Here is an 18222-nt window from a genome sequence, read left to right on the forward strand (position 1 = left end):
GGCAATTCCCATGTGTAAATCCCATGCGAAACCTGATTTAATATCTGGACTGAAATGAGAGTATGCTGGGAGAGGAGGGGGGGTCATCCTTTGTGCTGCTCAGCAATGAGATCCGCAAAGCTCATATTGCAAACAAACAAACAAGACCTGTGGAACAACACTTTTGGTTGATCTAGTCTCGTTTCAAGGCATTACTTTAAGTCTTCATTATAATGTGTGTTTTTTTAACACTTTCTCCATACTTCGGGGAGGTGGGTTGGAAATAAGGTGTAATAGGAGAGGATAGCAAGTTTGGCGGGAATATTCAAGAACAATCAAAGAAATACTTCAGTATAGTATAGTAATATTTCAGTATAGTATAGTAATATTTTTTGGGGGAGGGATATACAACCAGAAACCATATCCGTACCTCTCTTCAAGAGCATCAGCTATTATTCTGCAATTTTCCACAGCATATTGTTGTGAACAGAGATTTTCAACTCTGACAAATATGAAAGATCAGAAAAGAGAAAGGCTTCTTTGTGTTGGTGAGCAGATGAGAGTTTGTTTGTCTCAAATTAGGCCTAAAATAAACGAGATTCCCCAGCAAAAGCAAGCTTACACCTCATACTGACTTTGTATGCACACTTAAGGTACATATGCAAGAGGCTCATTTATAACTGTATTTTGAGAATGATTCGTGTTCTTATGTACCTGCACTGTTTTATAATTTCTGGATGTCCCATGAGCACAGAATCACAGAACTGTAGAGTTGGAAGGGACACTGGGGGTCATCTAGTCCAACCCCCTGCAATGGAGGAATCTTTTGCCCCATGTTGGGGCTCGAACCCACAACCCTGAGATTGAAAGTCACATGCTCTACTTACTGAGCTACTCCAGGCATCATGGTATAAAATAGTTGTGTTCTACATTGCCAATCAAGCACTGCTAGAAGTTGTTTCTTTTTGTTTTCCAAGGTACTTAAATCCATTTTAAAAATTAGGTATAGCACGAACAAATTGTTACAGGTTAGGAACTTAATTCGTTCCGGAGGTCCATTCTTAACCTGAAACCGTTCTTAACCTGAGGTACCACTTTAGCCGCTGCTGCCACACGATTTCTGTTCTCATCCTGAGGTAAAGTTCTTAACCCGAGGTACTATTTCTAGGTCTGTTACCTGAAGAGTTTGTAACCCAAAGCATCTGTAACCCGAGGTACCACTGTAATCTGAAAGTGTGGCCCAGAGGAAAAAAGTGGGAAAACCAGGATTGGACCCAGGGCCTGGGAGACCGGGATACGGATCTCCACTCAGTCAGAAAACTCAAGGGATGACCTTGGGCCTGACAGACATGCACTCTCACCCTGGCCTACCTCACAGGGTCATTGTGAGGGTGAAAGGGGGAGATGGGTACCACGGGGTATATAAATGCAATGGATCCCTAAATAAGCTGAAAAACAAGCTCTGTGAGGGTGGCATAAGGAAGCTGGGCCTTGCAGCATCCTCTCCTGAGCAGAAGTGCTGACCACATTCCCCTGCCTCCTCCTCCTCCTCCTGCTGCTGCATTTGCTCTCTGGCACTAATGCCCACGTACGCTGTCCATAAATATATTTATTCTGTGTTCCTGCCAGTCCCAGACTAATAGGCCTAATGCTTCCTGAGGAGCAGCCCAAAGCTGCATTAGCCGCAGATGTTTGATTGATTTAAAACAAAGAGCCTGACCGCTGAGCCGCTCTCTATGGCTTCTCTTCCTGTCACTTTGCCTGTAGGGTTATCTCTGAAATGCAATTAAGGTGCTTAAAAGTACATTTTCAGGAAGATGCGGAATTGATGATGGTATCTGTGCCAATGGGTGACTCCGAAGGGGGAGCGCTGCAAAGTCATGCTTTACCCTTTGCAGCCACGCGCAAGACGCACCCCACTTTGCCGGGCCTTTTGAAACAGAGGGCAAGGATGCAAAGTGGGGGGGGGGGCGCCTCTTCATCACGAAGACTTCGCATTAGACATCCCGGGCCACTTAGATCACCATCTTCTGATCCTTTGTTCATTCATCTATTATTGAAAGTCAAATCGTTCTCTTATTAGACATTTGCGCAGGAAGTTAATCGTGAGGGCATGCTGCCATTTTCCATCTCTGCCGTCCTCGCTCGCTCGCATCATCTCTTCGTGTGCAAGGGGCCGCGTTCTTCTTTTAGCTCGGCGGTGGGGAACCTCTCCCAGAGAAAGGGCTGCATTCCCTTGGAGCCAGAGGAGAAAGCAGGTGGAAAACTATTTATTTATTATTTATTTATTTTATGACCCTATACCAGTAGGTCTCAGAACAGTTCACAACACAAAGTTACAATATACGAAGCACAAAATACAGTGGTACCTCGGGTTACATCATACACTTCGGGTTACATATGCTTCAGGTTACAGACTCCGCTAACCCAGAAATAGTACCTCGGGTTAAGAACTTTGCTTCAGGATGAGAACAGAAATCGTGCGGTGGCAGCGGGAGGCCCCATTAGCTAAAGTGGTGCTTCAGGTTAAGAACATAGTTTCAGGTTAAGAACGGACCTCCGGAACGAATTAAGTACTTAACCCGAGGTACCACTGTACATCATAAAAATAATCAAAACATAATAAAAACAATCAAAACAATTGGTTAGGCAGTCTAACCAAAAATTTCAAAAAGGGTGGGGAATGTACAGAGATTACTTTAAAAAAAACAACAGTGTCCCCAAATCAAAACCTGGACTTGCTTTGAGTAATTTTTGCAAAACAAATCATGGCCTACAAGCATAGTATATGGAGAAGGGTAGAACTGATGAAATGAAAAAGCAACAGTTTATCAGACACGAAACCAGAGCCGCTTTGAGGAGGAAGGAAGTCTATTAGAATAGAATAAGAATCGGAAAGAGAAAATAGAGTAACATAAGTCTGTATGTAAGAACTTTCAGATTTATGGCTGTATGTTTGTCATTTGTTTTGTGTGTGTTTTTTAGTTTGTTTCTTAAGTGTCGTGTGTGTGCGTGCTGTAATGAAAAGTTAATAAAAAGCATAATAATAATAATAATCAAAACAATGAATAATACTAATGTATACACACTAATAAACAGTACGCTCCCCGACAAAAGCCCCTAAACAGTACTCCAGCCAACAAATACAAATATAACATTAGAACAGATCTTTTCTGCTTATATATGAGGAAACAAAACCACAGCGTATATTCTCAAAAGCCCTAGTTATATAGGTCATTGTGGAAATTATGGCTCTAGAGATTCGCAGCCGTTCTCCCTGCAACGTGCCTAATAAGGAACACGGGCCATTAAGGATTGGAACAAATTGCCTAAATGAGAAAGACAAAAAAGAAATTCTGCAGTTGATCGTTTGTTATTAATAAATCATTACGCTCCTCTACTCTCTCGTTCTTTCGGTGAGATCGATTTTAAAAAGCTTTGCAAACAAGGCTGGGTAGGGAGCTTCAGAGGATGGCATGCGGCAGCCCCTATCCAAGGGTGTGGCGCCCACCCGCCATTTTGGATCTTCTTTAGCTGAGCCTCCCTCCATGGCTGCGAAAACCCATCTGTTTTCATGCGTTTCTAATACTTCTCCCCGTTCTAAAGAGCCAAGAAGCTCTCGACGCGGCTTACAAGCTCACACTGAGAGCCAGTGTGGTGTAGTGGTTAAGAGCGGTAGTCTCGTAATCTGGTGAACCGGGTTCGCTTCCCCGCTCTTCCGCATGCAGCTGCTGGGTGACCTTGGGCTAGTCACACTTCTCTGAAGTCTCTCGGCCTCACTCACCTCACAGAGTGTTTGTTGTAGGGGAGGAAGGGAAAGGAGAATGTTAGCCGCTTTGAGACTCCTTCGGGTAGTGATAAAGCGGGATATCAAATCCAAATTCTTCTTCTTCTTCTACGAACCATTCTTACGATGAAACCACACTCTAGTCCGTACCCTTCAAGGTTCACTCCTTTTTCCAGAGACAGTCCCAGAATTACGAAAGCCACCACAGCTTCTGATTTGATCCAGGAATGTCCCTAGTTCCCTCACCACTGAGCTTGGGGGGGACATGGCGGCAGTGGCAGCTGTGAGGGGGCATCCTATTGCCTCTCTGTGGCCTCCCGGTGGCTCCTGCCGCCGGCATCCTCCCCTGGGTAGCTTGTAGTGGCAACTGGAGAACATGTGAGGTGCAGCTCTGAGGTACAGGCAGAGGACAGGGCCGCCCTGGGCGGGAAGAAAGGAGGAGCAGAGCAGAGTGCAATGAGTCTTGGTTTTCATTTTTTATTTTAATGCTTTGTGCATCCGCAACTAATTTTCCCCCCTTTCTAAAATTTATTTATCGGATATTTACCAGTAAATAGAATTAAATCAAGATTGAGGGGTTGTCTCAGGATAGTGGAGTATTGGTGCACTGTCCTGTTGGTATAGAAGAAGAAGAAGAGTTTGGATTTGATATCCCGCTTTATCACTACTCAAAGGAGTCTCAAAGCGGCTGACATTCTCCTTTCCCTTCCTCCCCCACAACAAACACTCTGTGAGGTGAGGTTGAGAGACTTCAAAGAAGTGTGTCTAGCCCAAGGTCACCCAGCAGCTGCATGTGGAGGAGCGGAGATGCGAACCTGGTTCACCAGATTACGAGTCTACTGCCTTTAACCACTACACCACACTGGCTCAATAGTGCATGGGTAGGCAAACTAAGGCCCAGGGGCCGGATCCAGCCCAATTGCCTTCTAAATCCGGCCCACAGATGGTGTGTTTTTACATGAGTAGAATGTGTCCTTTCATTTAAAATGCATCTCTGGGTTATTTGTGGGGCATAGGAATTCGTTCATTTTTTTCTCCAAAATATAGTCCGGCTCCCCACAAGGTCTGACAGACAGTGGACTAGCCCCCTGCTGAAAAAGTTTGCTGACCCCTGGCATAGTGGTATTGTGTTGTGGGGCGGCTGGGGGACAAAAAATGGGGGGGGGTTGAGGAGGGTCAGTTGGGAGGCGGGCGAGTGAGAAATGTCCCTATTTCCATTTGAGGAATGTTGGAGGTTTTGCAGTCTATTCTGTGCTCCTAGCATGCTTCAGGGCTTCCTTCCGGGCTTGAGGCCTGCCCCGAATTCATTCCTCGTCTTTCCTGATCTCATTTCGTTGCTGCCTTAGACCTGATCTAACTTGCCTTTTTGATAGCCCTGATGTCACGCCTCCCCTTGATCCTACCAAGACTTACAACTCCGGTCCTCATTCTGCAGAGACTATTCACGCCCACTGGACTTATTTAGTTGCAGATCCCATGAGGTGCATGATGATCTGGGGAGATGGAATGTGGCTTGGGAGAGTCTTGAGGGCCACACAGAAAGGCTTGGATGGCCACATTTGGCCCTGGGTCTGAGGTGCATCGTTGTCTCTGCCTTATCTGATTTAAACAGCCTGCTGGATGAGGCCAGTGGCCTATGTAGCCCAGATTACCGGCCTCACAGTCACCAAGCAGGATGCCCTTCCTGCAGTTTCCAGCAGCTGGTTTTCAGAAGCATACTGTCTCCAAACTGTGGCGGCTACTAAATCTGCAATACAAGACCTCCTCCATTCATGGCTCTGCCCCCAGATCCTTTGGTTCATCTGCATACCCTCCAACCTTTCTCCGATGACAATAAGGACGTCCCATTCCATAATAATAGTAATGTTCTTATTTATACCCTGCGATCTGACTGGGTTGCCCCACCCACTCTAGGTGGCTTCCAACATATATAAAAATATAACGAAACATTAAACATTAAAAGCTTTCCTTCAGATGTCTTCTAAAGGTTGTATAGTTACTTATCTCCTTGGCTCAAGGGTCACATAACTCCATACCCTCCAAGATTGCTCTGATGAAAATAGGGACATCCTAAGCATCAAATAGGGATGCGGGTGGCGCTGTGAGTTAAACCACAGGACTTGCCGATCAGAAGGTTGGCGGTTCGAATCCCCGCGACAGGGTGAGCTCCTGTTGCTCAGTCCCAGCTCCTGCCAACCCAGCAGTTCGAAAGCACGTCAAAGTGCAAGTAGATAAATAGGTACCACTCCGGCGGGATGGGAAACAGCGTTTCCGTGCGCTGCTCTGGTTCACCAGAAGCGACTTAGTCATCCTGGCCACATGCCCTGGAAGCTGTACGCCAGCTCCCTCGGCCAATAAAGTGAGATGAGCGCCGCAACCCCAGAGTCGGCCACGACTGGACCTAATGGTCAGGGGTCCTTCTACCTTTACCTTTAAGCATCAAATCGGAAACTGGGATGACACCTGTAAATCTGGGACTGTCCCTGGAAAATAGGGACACCTGGAGGGTCTCAAGCTACATCTGCTTTGCAGTTACTGGGAACATGGCTGAAATAGCCTCTTTCTCCTGGAGATTATCATCATCTGCCTGCCTACATATTTAAGATTTCGATTTCAGTGCAAAAGCAGAAATAAATAAATGGTAGGAACCCAGATTGAATTCAAGGAGTCGGCAAGCAGTGGGGGCCGAGACTACCGAGCGATGCCAGCAAGAATAAATAAATGGCATCTTGCGCTAAGCAAAGACTGCTGACGTGGCTCGATCTTTTCACAAAAGCCCAAGGCAAACTCGACAGCAATAATGGCAGCGTTTTTATAAAGTGTCCTTCTCATGGAGTCATCGGATGGTGATTATTTGCGATAATAGCAAATATGGGTAGTGGTTTTTGTTGTTGTTGTTGCTTCTCAATAAGACTGTCTGCAAACAAAGGGATCACTTCCTCCTCCTTGGCTCTGGTAGAAAAGAGAAAGCAAGCAAGTAGAATTATGACAGGCTGGGGAGGCTTAGTGAGAGATGGTCCCCCCACCTGCTGGCCTTGCCTGGGAATGGCAGCTTTGACCGAACAAAGCCACATAATGCATTGTTTTAGAATGAATCGAGCACTAGGCGAAATTGCAGTAATGTGATCCTGAAATGGGTATGGCCGGCGTGCATGCGTGTTGTGGCTCCAGATCAATAAGCAGCACTTATTAGATTCTAAAAGGTCTTTAAAAATAACTTTCATATTTAAAAGACAATAAATTACTGGAAAAACTCTCTCTCTCTATATATATATGGGATATGCAGCCACCTCTGTGAGTCAACATTTTTATTCACCCAACCCCAACGGCAATATAAATATTTATGGGGGTGAGGGAAATAAAAGTCTAACAAGCTGAAGTAGCAGGGGCTATAAAGGGACCTACTGAGTTGCCTTGCCTAGCCTTTTGTTTGTGCAGAGAAAGTGTGCGTTTTTAAAAGTCGTGGGACAGATTCAGAACTGAAAGGCCGCAATGTTGCAGGTGCCAACATGGCTAAGCCTCCTGTTTACGCTTGGGCTTCAGAGTTATTGTGGAGTGCAGAGTATGCTTTAAGCCCTGGGCTGAGGAACAAACAAAAAACCAATTGGCTTTGTATGCTGCCTGTCAAAGGTTTTTTGTTTTTAATGCTACTATAGGGCAGGGCTGGCACCAGGGGTCAGCATGGCTGGACATCTGCCAAGGATCCGCAAGCCAGCAGATTGACGCCCTCACAATAGCCATTTGGACCATCTCCTCTTCTTCACCATGGCAACCTGCTTGCTTGTTGAGGCCTGGCATAGGCCTAGTCAGTGTTGGCGGTGAGGAGGAGATGCTAAAGGCCGCAAGGGGGCAGACTTGCTCAGGGAGAGAGAGTCCTCAAAAGGTGTCTTGCTCGAAGGCTCTCCAAAGCCTGCTAGGCAGGGCCGGCCCACCCATGAGGAGGGCTGGAGAAGCTGCCTCGGGTGGCAGAATCCTGCGAGGCGATGCCCTGTTGGTGCTCAGCCACCACTGGGTGTGTGTGGCAGTGGCTTCTTCTTTCCATGGTTCATTTTACATATCCCTGCATATTTTACAAAAAACCATACCATTCAGAATTCCATTATTGCATCCATCAAAACTTGTTTACACTGTTGAATTTAGCTTAATGATGCGTTTTCAGCTGTATGCAATTATTTCCCATATATTCAATAAACCTTTTCCAATCTTCTTTAAATGTATGTTCTTCTTGTTCTCTTAATCTATATGTTGTCTGCAAGTTGTGCATATTCTGTCAACTTAAGTTGCCACTCTTCTTTGGTTGGGACCAGGGCCGTCTTACCCATAGGCGCTAGGGATGCGGGGCACCCGGACGCCAGGCTCTCAGGGGCGCCAGGCCAAGAGTCCAGGGCCCGAGAGTTGAGTCCGGGGAAGAGCCCACCTGTCGGTTGGAGTGCTGTGGCGGGCTCTTCTGCGGGTGGCTCTGTGCTGCGAGTTCCAGGGCGACCGAGCCAGCGAGACGCTGAGGCGGCCGGCCAGCTCTGCACTCCTGCGTGCCTGGGACTGGGCAACCTGGGGGGGGGAGCCAGGCGGATCTTTGCAACCCGGCGCCACATATGCTTAATGCAGCCCTGGTTGGGACCTCGCTCGTTTCCCATTTTCAGGCTAACAAAACACGGGCTGCAGTAGTGGCATACATAAATAAATAGCCTTTTAGAAGAACCACAGCTCTTTCCATGAAGGCCCATCTGTTATAAAATCCAGATCAGCCCATGGTGAAAACTATGGACCCTGTGACACAGGTCTAGATTAAAAACCAGCTACACCCTTGTCCCAGCACATCTTTAGAGCAGAGATATGGCCCTTCAGATGTTGTTGCTCTGAGATGATGGGAGAAGGACTTCAACAACATCTTGGAGGGGAGCAAGTTCCCGACTGGTCTTTGCTCCACACTCTCCCTGAATGGCCGGAATGTGGCTTTGAGCTGCTATAATAATGCCTGTTTTTGTGGGTTATGATAGCGGAGATTAATTCTTGCATTTTCTTTTTGATGTTCAGACAATAGATAGCTGCTGAAAACAAGCCAAAAGCCACCTAGAGTTCATAGGTAATATTCTGCTTTTTTTACGGATGGCGTCTGGTCTGACTCATGCTCCTTGAAAGTGGCAAAGTTTGGAGGATAACATCATGATGGCAGCCTTGAACTGATCTTGCCTGACGCTGTGGTTTTTTTGGCAGTTGCTAAAAAGCGATATAAATGAAGGTGGAAATCTGGATTACTGCATGTAGGCAATAAATTATTCCAGTATCCTGTCTGGAAAATGAGCACCGATTCTGAAGCACTGCATCTGTTTGCCACCTATTTGCACTAACTTGTCTTAAATTCCGCTGTTTGCCTCATATATATTCCTGTCAGCCTCCAAGTGTCTCTTAACATTCCCATCTACTCCACAAGTGCATTTGAAATCTTTGTTAAGACGGGCTGGAAGTGAGCAGGAAATGAAACGTTCCTGATTTAAAATAGCTTCTGTATATTCTCTTGACTCAATCCATGGCACACAATTAGAATGTTAAAAGAAAGGGTTTTTTCCCCTTAAAAAAAAAAGGATATTAGAAGAAACAAAATCGCCTGTAATTTCATCTATAGGTTCCTTTCACAGATCTTTCCATGTGTTCATTAGAGAAATAATATTAATACTGCAATAACTGTAAGTGATTTTGCTAGAATGCTTCTACATCACAGGTCTTTTGCATGTACAAGGTGAATGAGAATCAGGCTACATAAAGACCATACATTTAAAGTGCACCCCCCTCAAGAATCCTGGGAACTGTAGTTTACCCCTTCACAGGGCTGCAGTTCCCAGCACCCATAATGAACTACAGTTCCCGGGAAAATTTGAAGGAAGCAAGCTGCTTTAAGTGTGTGGCGTGTGCACAGTTTCAGATCTATCCAAATGAAAATCTAAGTACCTCCATGTACGTAGCATACTGATATTCAACAATCTATAAGTAATCATTAGTATGGAAGAAGCTGTCCTTTATCAACACTGGAGCGAGGCCTGCAACAAAATGGTTGCTCATCTGTCACAGGAGTGCTCCTGTTCAGGGTTCCAGCCAGACAGTCACCTTCTTTTCCAGGTTACCATAAACTGGTTTCCTAGCTCCAGTCCAGGAATGTTGTCTGAGGCTATGAATGAGGGGCTTGAGAAGAGGACAATGAGGATTTGGGGCATGGGTGGAGGTAGTAGAGGAAGGCAAATGTCTGAGCAAAATAGCAGGGATGCATACCCTTCAACATTTCTCTGATGAAAATAGGGATGTCAATAACAACAACAACAACAACAACAATAGTGGTTTTTTCTAAAAAAAAGTTTAGGGGTACTCTCATTTTGACTCAAGAAAATTACCATTTTATAGTTCAAATTGGGGGAAATAAATACGGTAAATAGGCAAAAGTACAAAGATTCACAAAATGTTTTGGGGTATGTGCACCTCTGCATCCCCCCCAGAAAAAGCACTGATAATAGTTATTATTATACCCCTCCCTCCACAATTATGGTTCTAAGCTCCCAGATTATACAAGTGAAAAAGCTAATGAGTAACGAATTCTAGGTCATTCATAAACCTGAAGAGCTCTACAGAAAGTGACAAAAAGCAGTCTTGTAAGAGAGGGGCGTCCCCTCCACTGGTTCTGTGTCTATGAGCACTATGGTCTCCTAGGTTGTGGGTTCAAGTCCCACGTTGGGCAAAAGATTCCTGCGTCGTAGGAGGCTAGATGACGCTTGGGGTCCCTTCCAACTCTACAGTTCTATGATTCTATGAAAAGATGCTATACTAAGGGTGGTCGGATGGTGGTTCTCCAGCTGTACAAGAGGTGCAGCTGAGGCATCTAATCATAGCCTGCATTTTTATCAAGGCTTATAGTTTGATTAGGGTCTGTATTTTAAAATGAGCTTAAAGATTTTCAAATGTTTTATGCCAGGCAGAAGACCAGCTGCCTAAGTACTTTGGCAAGATGTTTATCCTCCTGGACAAGGGGGCCCCCTGATTTATAGCAGAAAACAATTCGCTGAGAGCAAGGTTACACTGACCCTACATAATTAAGAGTTGGTAAATAGTAAAATAAAACCATGTGCCTCCCATTAAAACTTGAGCCATATCTTCCTAAGGTTAAAGGCCAAGAGCAAATGGAAAAGAAAGCAACAGGCTGGAGAAGGGGAGTGTAAACAGAAGAAGAGGCTTTTTTCCTATTTTAGTTTGAGGCTGTAAACTATTCCTTCCTTTTACTTTGAGAAGGTTTATTCTTCTAAAAAGCTATCTATGATAATGTATGAAATATACTGGCTTAAATGTAATTATGCAAAGGATCTAGAAAGAAAGAAATGTTAAATTCTTATTTCATAGTCATATTGCTGTAGGAGACCAGAGGGGCAAACGAGCCCAGCCCCCTGCCAGACAGGAGACGCCATCGAGCACTCCTGACATATGGTTGTCAGGCCTTTGTTTAAAGACCTCCAAAAAGGAGATCTTTCATGATGATGCATGAGAATGTGAACCCAAGATCTCTGACATCTGTTTAAGATAAAAATTTAAAACTATTAACCATCTGTTTTGGAGGGCAATAGGGCAAGGAGGGCAAGAGGTGAGCTGGTAATTAAGGTTCCTTGTTGAGACAAATGTAAGATATATGACTACTTATTTGTCATTTATAGATAGAAGAATATATAGCTTTTTGTATCCCATAAAAGGCAATAGGAAATGGGTGTATCTTTTAGGATTGGTTATAGCAATCAGCCAATAGGAAATTCAACCAGGCTGATTGGACAGAGGCAGCCAAAGGAGGAGCAAGGGGGCTGGGCTGAGGGAATATAAGTGCTGGCCATAATGGCAGGAGACCAGGCCAGAGCTTGGTAACCATATACCACTGTGCCTCTCATTTATTTGTCTGACAAATAAATTATTATTTTAATTTCTCTATTGCTGCGTTGAATATTTCACTCCAGATAAGCGTTAACCACAAGCAGGGTGCTACACAGCGGGACAGATTTTGGAACGTGAATAGAAGCTGGCTGAATAAGTGCACTTGTGTTGGGTGGAAACTAAAATGTTGCCTTTTCTCCTGGCTATAACCCTCCCCAGCTGCATGGGATACTCGGTTAGCATAGAGGTTTTTAAAACAGAGGTGCAAGGACCACTTTTAAGTGCACTTCCTGCAGTGATAAAAGGGTTGGTGGTCTTTAATGTCCCCACCATGGTTCAATTCGTCTATAGATCTCGCCAGGAGCCAATAGCACTGGGGGTCCTGCGTGCCTTTTGGAAGAAGGAAAGAAGTTGCAGAAGCTTGATGGGGTTGGAGAACGTGCGCCTTTCCAGACACTGGTGGACTCCAAGTCCTATCAGCTCCAGCTTAGCCAGTGAACAGGGATGATGGGAACTGGAGTCCAACAGCATCCATGTGGCCACATCCCATCTTAGGAGTTTTGCACAACACCATCCATAAGTGCTCTAAGCACTTCGTGCAGGCGAACTCAGCAATCCTTGTAACAAGTCTGTGAAATAGACCCTATTAGAGAAGCCAAGTTACAGGGAACCAGGCAGAGGGCCTTCTCGGTAGTGGCACCCGCCCTGTGGAACACCTTCCCACCAGATGTCAAAGAGAAAAATAACTACCAAACTTTTAGAAGACATCTGAAGGCAGCCCTGTTTAGGGAAGCTTTTAATGTTTAATAGGTTATTGTATTTTAGGGTTCTGTTGGAAGCTGCCCAGAGTGGCTGGGGAAACCCAGCCAGATGAGTGGGGGATAAATAAAATATTATTATTATTATTATTATTATTATTATTATTATTATTATTATTATTATTATTTATTATTTATATCACTCATCAGCGAGTTACGGCTGAGGTCAGGACTGAAAGGGGTTTCTTGGCTCACAGCTATGTGTCAGAGGCACGGAAAGTCTCTGGTGGCAACGCATGATCTATAAACGCATGTTTCTGTGCAGCAGTGCCTTCTTTCCTTGGCACCAGTTCTGTTGCAGAGAGTGCTTGGCATCTAAGAATAGTACTCCTTGTCGCTTTATTTGCAAAAAAAATGGGGTGGGGACTGTGTTGATTGGCAGCTGCATCCTCAGCACAGATGCAACCATGGCTAGTCTCAGCAGGATATTTAAAAAGCAGAGAAAATATATATATATAATCTCAATACTGAGATAAAGTTTGGCTCATAGCAGGGATACTTATCTCACCTCTGAGATTTGCATTTAGAACACAGGAAGCAGCGGCTGCAGAACAAAACTCTTGGACTTGACATGCACAGTGGAATCTTCCTCAAACCAAACAGGGATATGACAGTTTCACTGAAAACAATATTATTAATATCTAGTATTATAATAGATTCATAGAACTGGAAGCCCCCCCCCCCTGCAACGCAGGAATCTTTTTGCCCAACATGGGGCTAGAACCCACAACCCCTGAGACTAAGAGTTGCACGCTGTACTGACTGAGCCAGCTTCCTATACGCTAATCATTTATAAGCTTATAAGCAGAACTGCTTGATACTTTGGATTTGCAAAGTGCTTCAGAATCTCTACTCTGTGCTGGGCTTGACACAACTGATGTGGCTGACAAATTAGCACGAGAATGTGACTTATGAATCCATTCCGAGCTCAATGGTTAAGTGTAAAAGAATGAAATAAATGCGCATTCCCTTTGAATCACTTTTGAGATGAATTTGGCCAGAGATGGTCCCCCATTAAATGTAAAGGGACCCCTGACCATTAGGTCCAGTTGGGGTTGCGGCACTCATCTCACTTTATTGGCCGAGGGAGCCGGCGCACAGCTTCCAGGTCATGTGGCCAGCATGACTAAGCCACTTATGGCGAACCAGAGCAGCGCATGGAAACGCCCTTTACCTTTCCGCCGGAGCGGTACCTATTTATCTACTTGCACTTTGACGTGCTTTCGAACTGCTAGGTTGGCAGGAGCAGGGACTGAGCAACAGGAGCTCACCCCGTCGCAGGGATTTGAACCGCCGACCTTCTGATCGGCAAGCCCTAGGCTCTGTGGCTTAACCCACAGCGCGAATGCTTGACTATATTGGTTTATTTTTATTCTTATTTTGTGTGTGTACAGTGTTACCTCGGGTTAAGAACTTAATTCGTTCTGGAGGTCTGTTCTTAACCTGAAACTGTTCCTAACCTGAAGCACCACTTTAGCTAATGGGGCCTCCTGCTGCCGCTGCGCTGCCGCTGCACGATTTCTGTTCTCATGCTGAAGCAAAGTTCTTAACCCGAGGTACTATTTCTGGGTTAGCGGAGTCTGTAACCTGAAGCATATGCAACCTGAAGCGTATGTAACCCGAGATACCACTGTATATATAATTAGACACACATTTACACATAAACATATAAAATTACACACACACACAGTGTTTGTGTGTGTGTCATTTGTGTGTGTGTGTGTGTAATTTTATGTTGTGAAGCACCCTGAGATCCAAAGATGAGGGGTGGTATACAAATTTAATAAATAATAATAATATCTCCTAATATTCATATGGAAAATGGACAAGTAGCAACCAATTTACTTATTTAATTGAGTAGTAGGAAACTGAGTCTTACAAGAGAGATTCAAACCACACACACCCCTTTATTTTGGAACTCAAGTATCAGTTCAGTTTGAGTCTTCCTAATCTGCAGTTCCCAAAACAATATGCAAACCCAAAATCACAGCTACATTTTGAAAACTGCTCTTCTCCAAATGTTGCGATGCAGTTCTCCAACAAAAACAAGGTGCACAAAACATATAACGGGAAACCTGCATAACTGCCTATATTACAGAAAATAACATTGAAATACCTTACATTCGGAAAAAAGTGCTTGCAAAAGATCAGGCAAAGCTGCACACACCAATGTAGATTAGAAATGCACACTAGAATGCTGGTGAGGTCATAAGGATATTATTATTATTATTATTATTATTATTATTGCCAATTCATGCAAAATAGGGGAGAGGAAGTATCTCCGGTTTTGGAACTGACAGCCCCCTGCCCCCTCATCAAGATCATTGAAACCCTACCCAATACTGTTTGGCAAATAATCCATAAAGTTAGAAAAAGTAAAAAATTATTTATTTTTGGAGTGGGGAGAGCCAAGTTGTTCACTCAGTGCGCATACTGTACTCTGCAGCACACAGAATTAGCAGTGAAACGCTCATCAGAGGACAGCTAATACATTTTGAAGGAGATTAATAAATCAACATCAACAATACATTCAGTTCCATTTATTAGTGCCAAACCTATGCCTATGGCATTTTGTTTTGAAAAGTATTCGAAATGCAGCGGAATCTGCCAGCAGAACTCCAGAATGCAAAACATTTTTGTGTGTTTTGCCTCTTAAGAACAAAACCCCAAGCCATCCCTGTGTCTCTGAAGTGATGATCTCCATGCCTTCCTTTTTTCTTCAGCTGTAACTACTCTGGCAATAGACATGTAGGTTTCTCAGATTCACCCACAAGTGGCAGAAAAAAACATTAACTTTCCCTGTCATTTCTTGTTCACAGCTTCAGCCGGAAAAAGTGGAGAGGAGAGATGCTCTGAGGAGGGGAAAGAGGAGATTAGTGTTCACACATCTCTTTGAAACATGGTGAGTCTCCTGTGACTTTAGAGGAAGGAAGCTGGTTTACACTGAATGTTGCTGGTGGCAGCAGCAGGGGGAGTCTTTCCTGTGTCAGGCCATAGCTTTTAATCTGATGCACACACAGCATGCCACAGCTGGCTTGCAACGTCCAGCTAAACCTATAAATCTGTGGAAATAAAACCTCTCTCATTCAGATAGATAGATAGATAGATAGATAGATAGATAGATAGATAGATAGATAGATATTAGTGACGTATGGAAGTGAGAAGTGAGAGCTGGACCATAAAGAAGGCTGTTCGCCAAAGAATTGATGCTTTTGAATTATGGTGCTGGAGGAGACTCTTGAGAGTCCCATGAACTGCAAGAAGATCAAACGTATCCATTCTTAAGGAAATCACCCCTGAGTGCTCACTGGAAGGACAGATCGTGAAGCTGAGGGTCCAATACTTTGGCCACCTCATGAGAAGAGAAGACTCCCTGGAAAAGACCATGATGTTGGGAAAGATAGTGGGCACAAGGAGAAGGGGACGACAGAGGACGAGAAGGTTGGATAGTGTTCTCAAAGCTACTAACATGAGTCTGACCAAACTGCGGGAGGCAGTGAAAGACAGGAGTACCTGGCGTGCTCTGGTCCATGGGGTCATGAAGAGTCGGACACTACTAAACAACAACAATATATATATATTCTCATCAATTCACTCCTTCTGTTGCTCATGGGGGGGATTCCTATTTATTTTGTTGTTGTTCATATATTTATTTAATCTCCTCCTATAATAAAGAGTTAACACATACAAAAACCCAGCAGTTACATTTAAGACAGAACATTCTCGTGGCAAAGATGCATTCATCCAGTTGGGAATGCCTGGCGGAACAGTCATTATCTCCAATTGCTTCTGGGAAGTGCAGATATGTTAACATTTGGGACCCATTGCTGTAACATAGCAACTATTGTGAAAAGGGCCTGTTTTGGCACAGTGACCCGTAAGGAGGCCAACATGGGACTGCAAAGCTTTGCTTGCCTCATAACGCTAAAATAGCCTATAAACAATTCTTCCTTTCCACTCATTTTCTCCAGATACAAAAAATAAGTTTGGCTAGGTCAAAATGGCCTTGGAAGAGGAACAGAAGTGGAGGATCAGTGTCAGGGAACTGCCATCAGCTCAGAGGCGAGAGGTGGAAGGGCAGTTATGTTATAGGGAACCTCTGAAAATCTTGCGAAGCAGTTCCTCCTCTGGCGAGAAGGGAAGCCCCACCTCCAGTGGAGAGGAAGTGGTGGAAGCAGGGGATGCTAGGGAGAGCCTCAACACCGAGCCTGAGCAAACCAGAGGGGAGGGAAGTACCCCTTTGCCAGCGGCCATTCTGCGCAGTAGGTTATGCCGCAGGGAAGGGAGAAGGTTGGGGGTCACACGACTGTTATGCTGGGGGAGGTATAAGGACCGCACACTCCCAGATTCTACTAGCGAGTGAGCCAGACATGAACTTGCGACGCTCTTCACTGTAAATAAAGGTAAAGGGACCCTTGACTATTAGGTCCAGTCGTGGCCGACTCTGGGGTTGCGGCGCTCATCTCGCTTTACTGGGCGTACAGCTTCCGGGTCATGTGGCCAGCATGACTAAGCCGCTTCTGGCGAACCAGAGCAGCGCACGGAAATGCCATTTACCTTCCTGCCGGAGTGGTACTTATTTATCTACTTGCACTTCATGCTTTTGAACTGCTAGGTTGGCAGGAGCAGGGACCGAGCAACGGGAGCTCACCCCATCACGGGGATTCGAACCGCTGACCTTCTGATCAGCAAGCCCTAGGCTCAGTGGTTTAGACCACAGCGCCACCCGCATCCCTGTAAATAGTTTGCACTAATAATAAAGCCTGGAAAAGACAGGTCGGAGTCTTGCCGGTTTGCTCTCGATCAACCACACCAGCACCTGACAATCAGTTTCCAAGGGAAGGGCTAAGAATGGCTCCAGCTACCCTGCTACACCCTTGCTACCATCCCTGAAAGAGGCTACTACGGACGGTGGGTGTGGAATTCACTGCCGATTGTCATGACGACTATAAAATACAGCCCATAAGCAGATAGCAATCCTAATTTTGTTTGCTTACAGCATTTCTATCCCACCTTTCCTCCACAGAACTCAAGGTGACGTACATGGCTTTTCCTCAGGGGTTCCTTTCAGCCAGATCTCGCTGGAATTCAGTTCCAGCACTTCTCAGGTGGGCACCATTGCTGTTATAAGAGAACATGGTGAGTTCTGGCACCTCTTCTTCTAGAAAAAAAAATAGCACTGGCTCTCCTCCTCTTCTTCACTGTTATCCTCACAACCTCATTGTGACATGGGCCAGTCAGTCTCACCTAACAGCCAAGTGCTGGGATTGTCTGTAGCGGCTTTCCATCGGTGGAATGCTCTCCCCGGGGAGGTTCGGCTGGTGCCTCCATTATACATTTTTAGGCACCAGGCAAAAATGTTCCTCTTCAATCAGGCCTTGAGCTGATTTGACATCGGATGACCTTTTAAATGTGTTGCTGGGGGGCAACAGTTTGTTGCTGTTCTTGATTTTATTATTTATACTGTGGGTTTTATATTGCCATTTTATGTTGTGAACTGCCCTGAGCTCTACGGATGGAGGGTGGTATGCAAAAAAATAATTTGAACCCTGGTTCCCTAGATCCCAGTCCCATAGAGGACAGACAGTCTGCCTTGTTTAAAACAGTAATTCCCATGGACACAATGGCTTCTACTACAGCGCTAGGATATTGTACCTGCTGTTTAGCTATTGCTAAAGGGGACAGAGGTGTCCATAGTGCATGTTGTTGGGTTTTTTTTGCAAGAGAAGGGTAATTTGGGGG

The 18222-nt window shown here is 45.0% G+C and overlaps 1 protein-coding gene across 3 annotated transcripts in view; it reads left to right on the forward strand.

The window, feature by feature from the left end:
- Nucleotides 1-18222, forward strand: part of LOC310689997 (uncharacterized protein) — a 137218-nt gene that overhangs the window by 92254 nt on the left and 26742 nt on the right. Inside the window, exons 3-4 of one of the 3 annotated variants that reach the window (XM_083468657.1) lie at nt 2063-2237; nt 15300-15848. The exons of 1 other annotated variant lie outside the window; for it this stretch is intronic. In XM_083468657.1, coding sequence (XP_083324783.1) covers nt 2063-2237; nt 15300-15376 — 252 coding nt within the window. In that variant the 3' untranslated portion in view covers nt 15377-15848. Of the gene's footprint in view, nt 1-2062; nt 2238-15299; nt 15849-18222 lie in introns of those variants that run through there. One more of the 3 variants, XM_083468659.1, reaches the window with a different exon arrangement.

The sequence above is a fragment of the Podarcis liolepis genome (assembly GCF_965112155.1).
Source record: "Podarcis liolepis genome assembly, chromosome: 12".
NCBI lineage: Eukaryota > Metazoa > Chordata > Lepidosauria > Squamata > Lacertidae > Podarcis > Podarcis liolepis.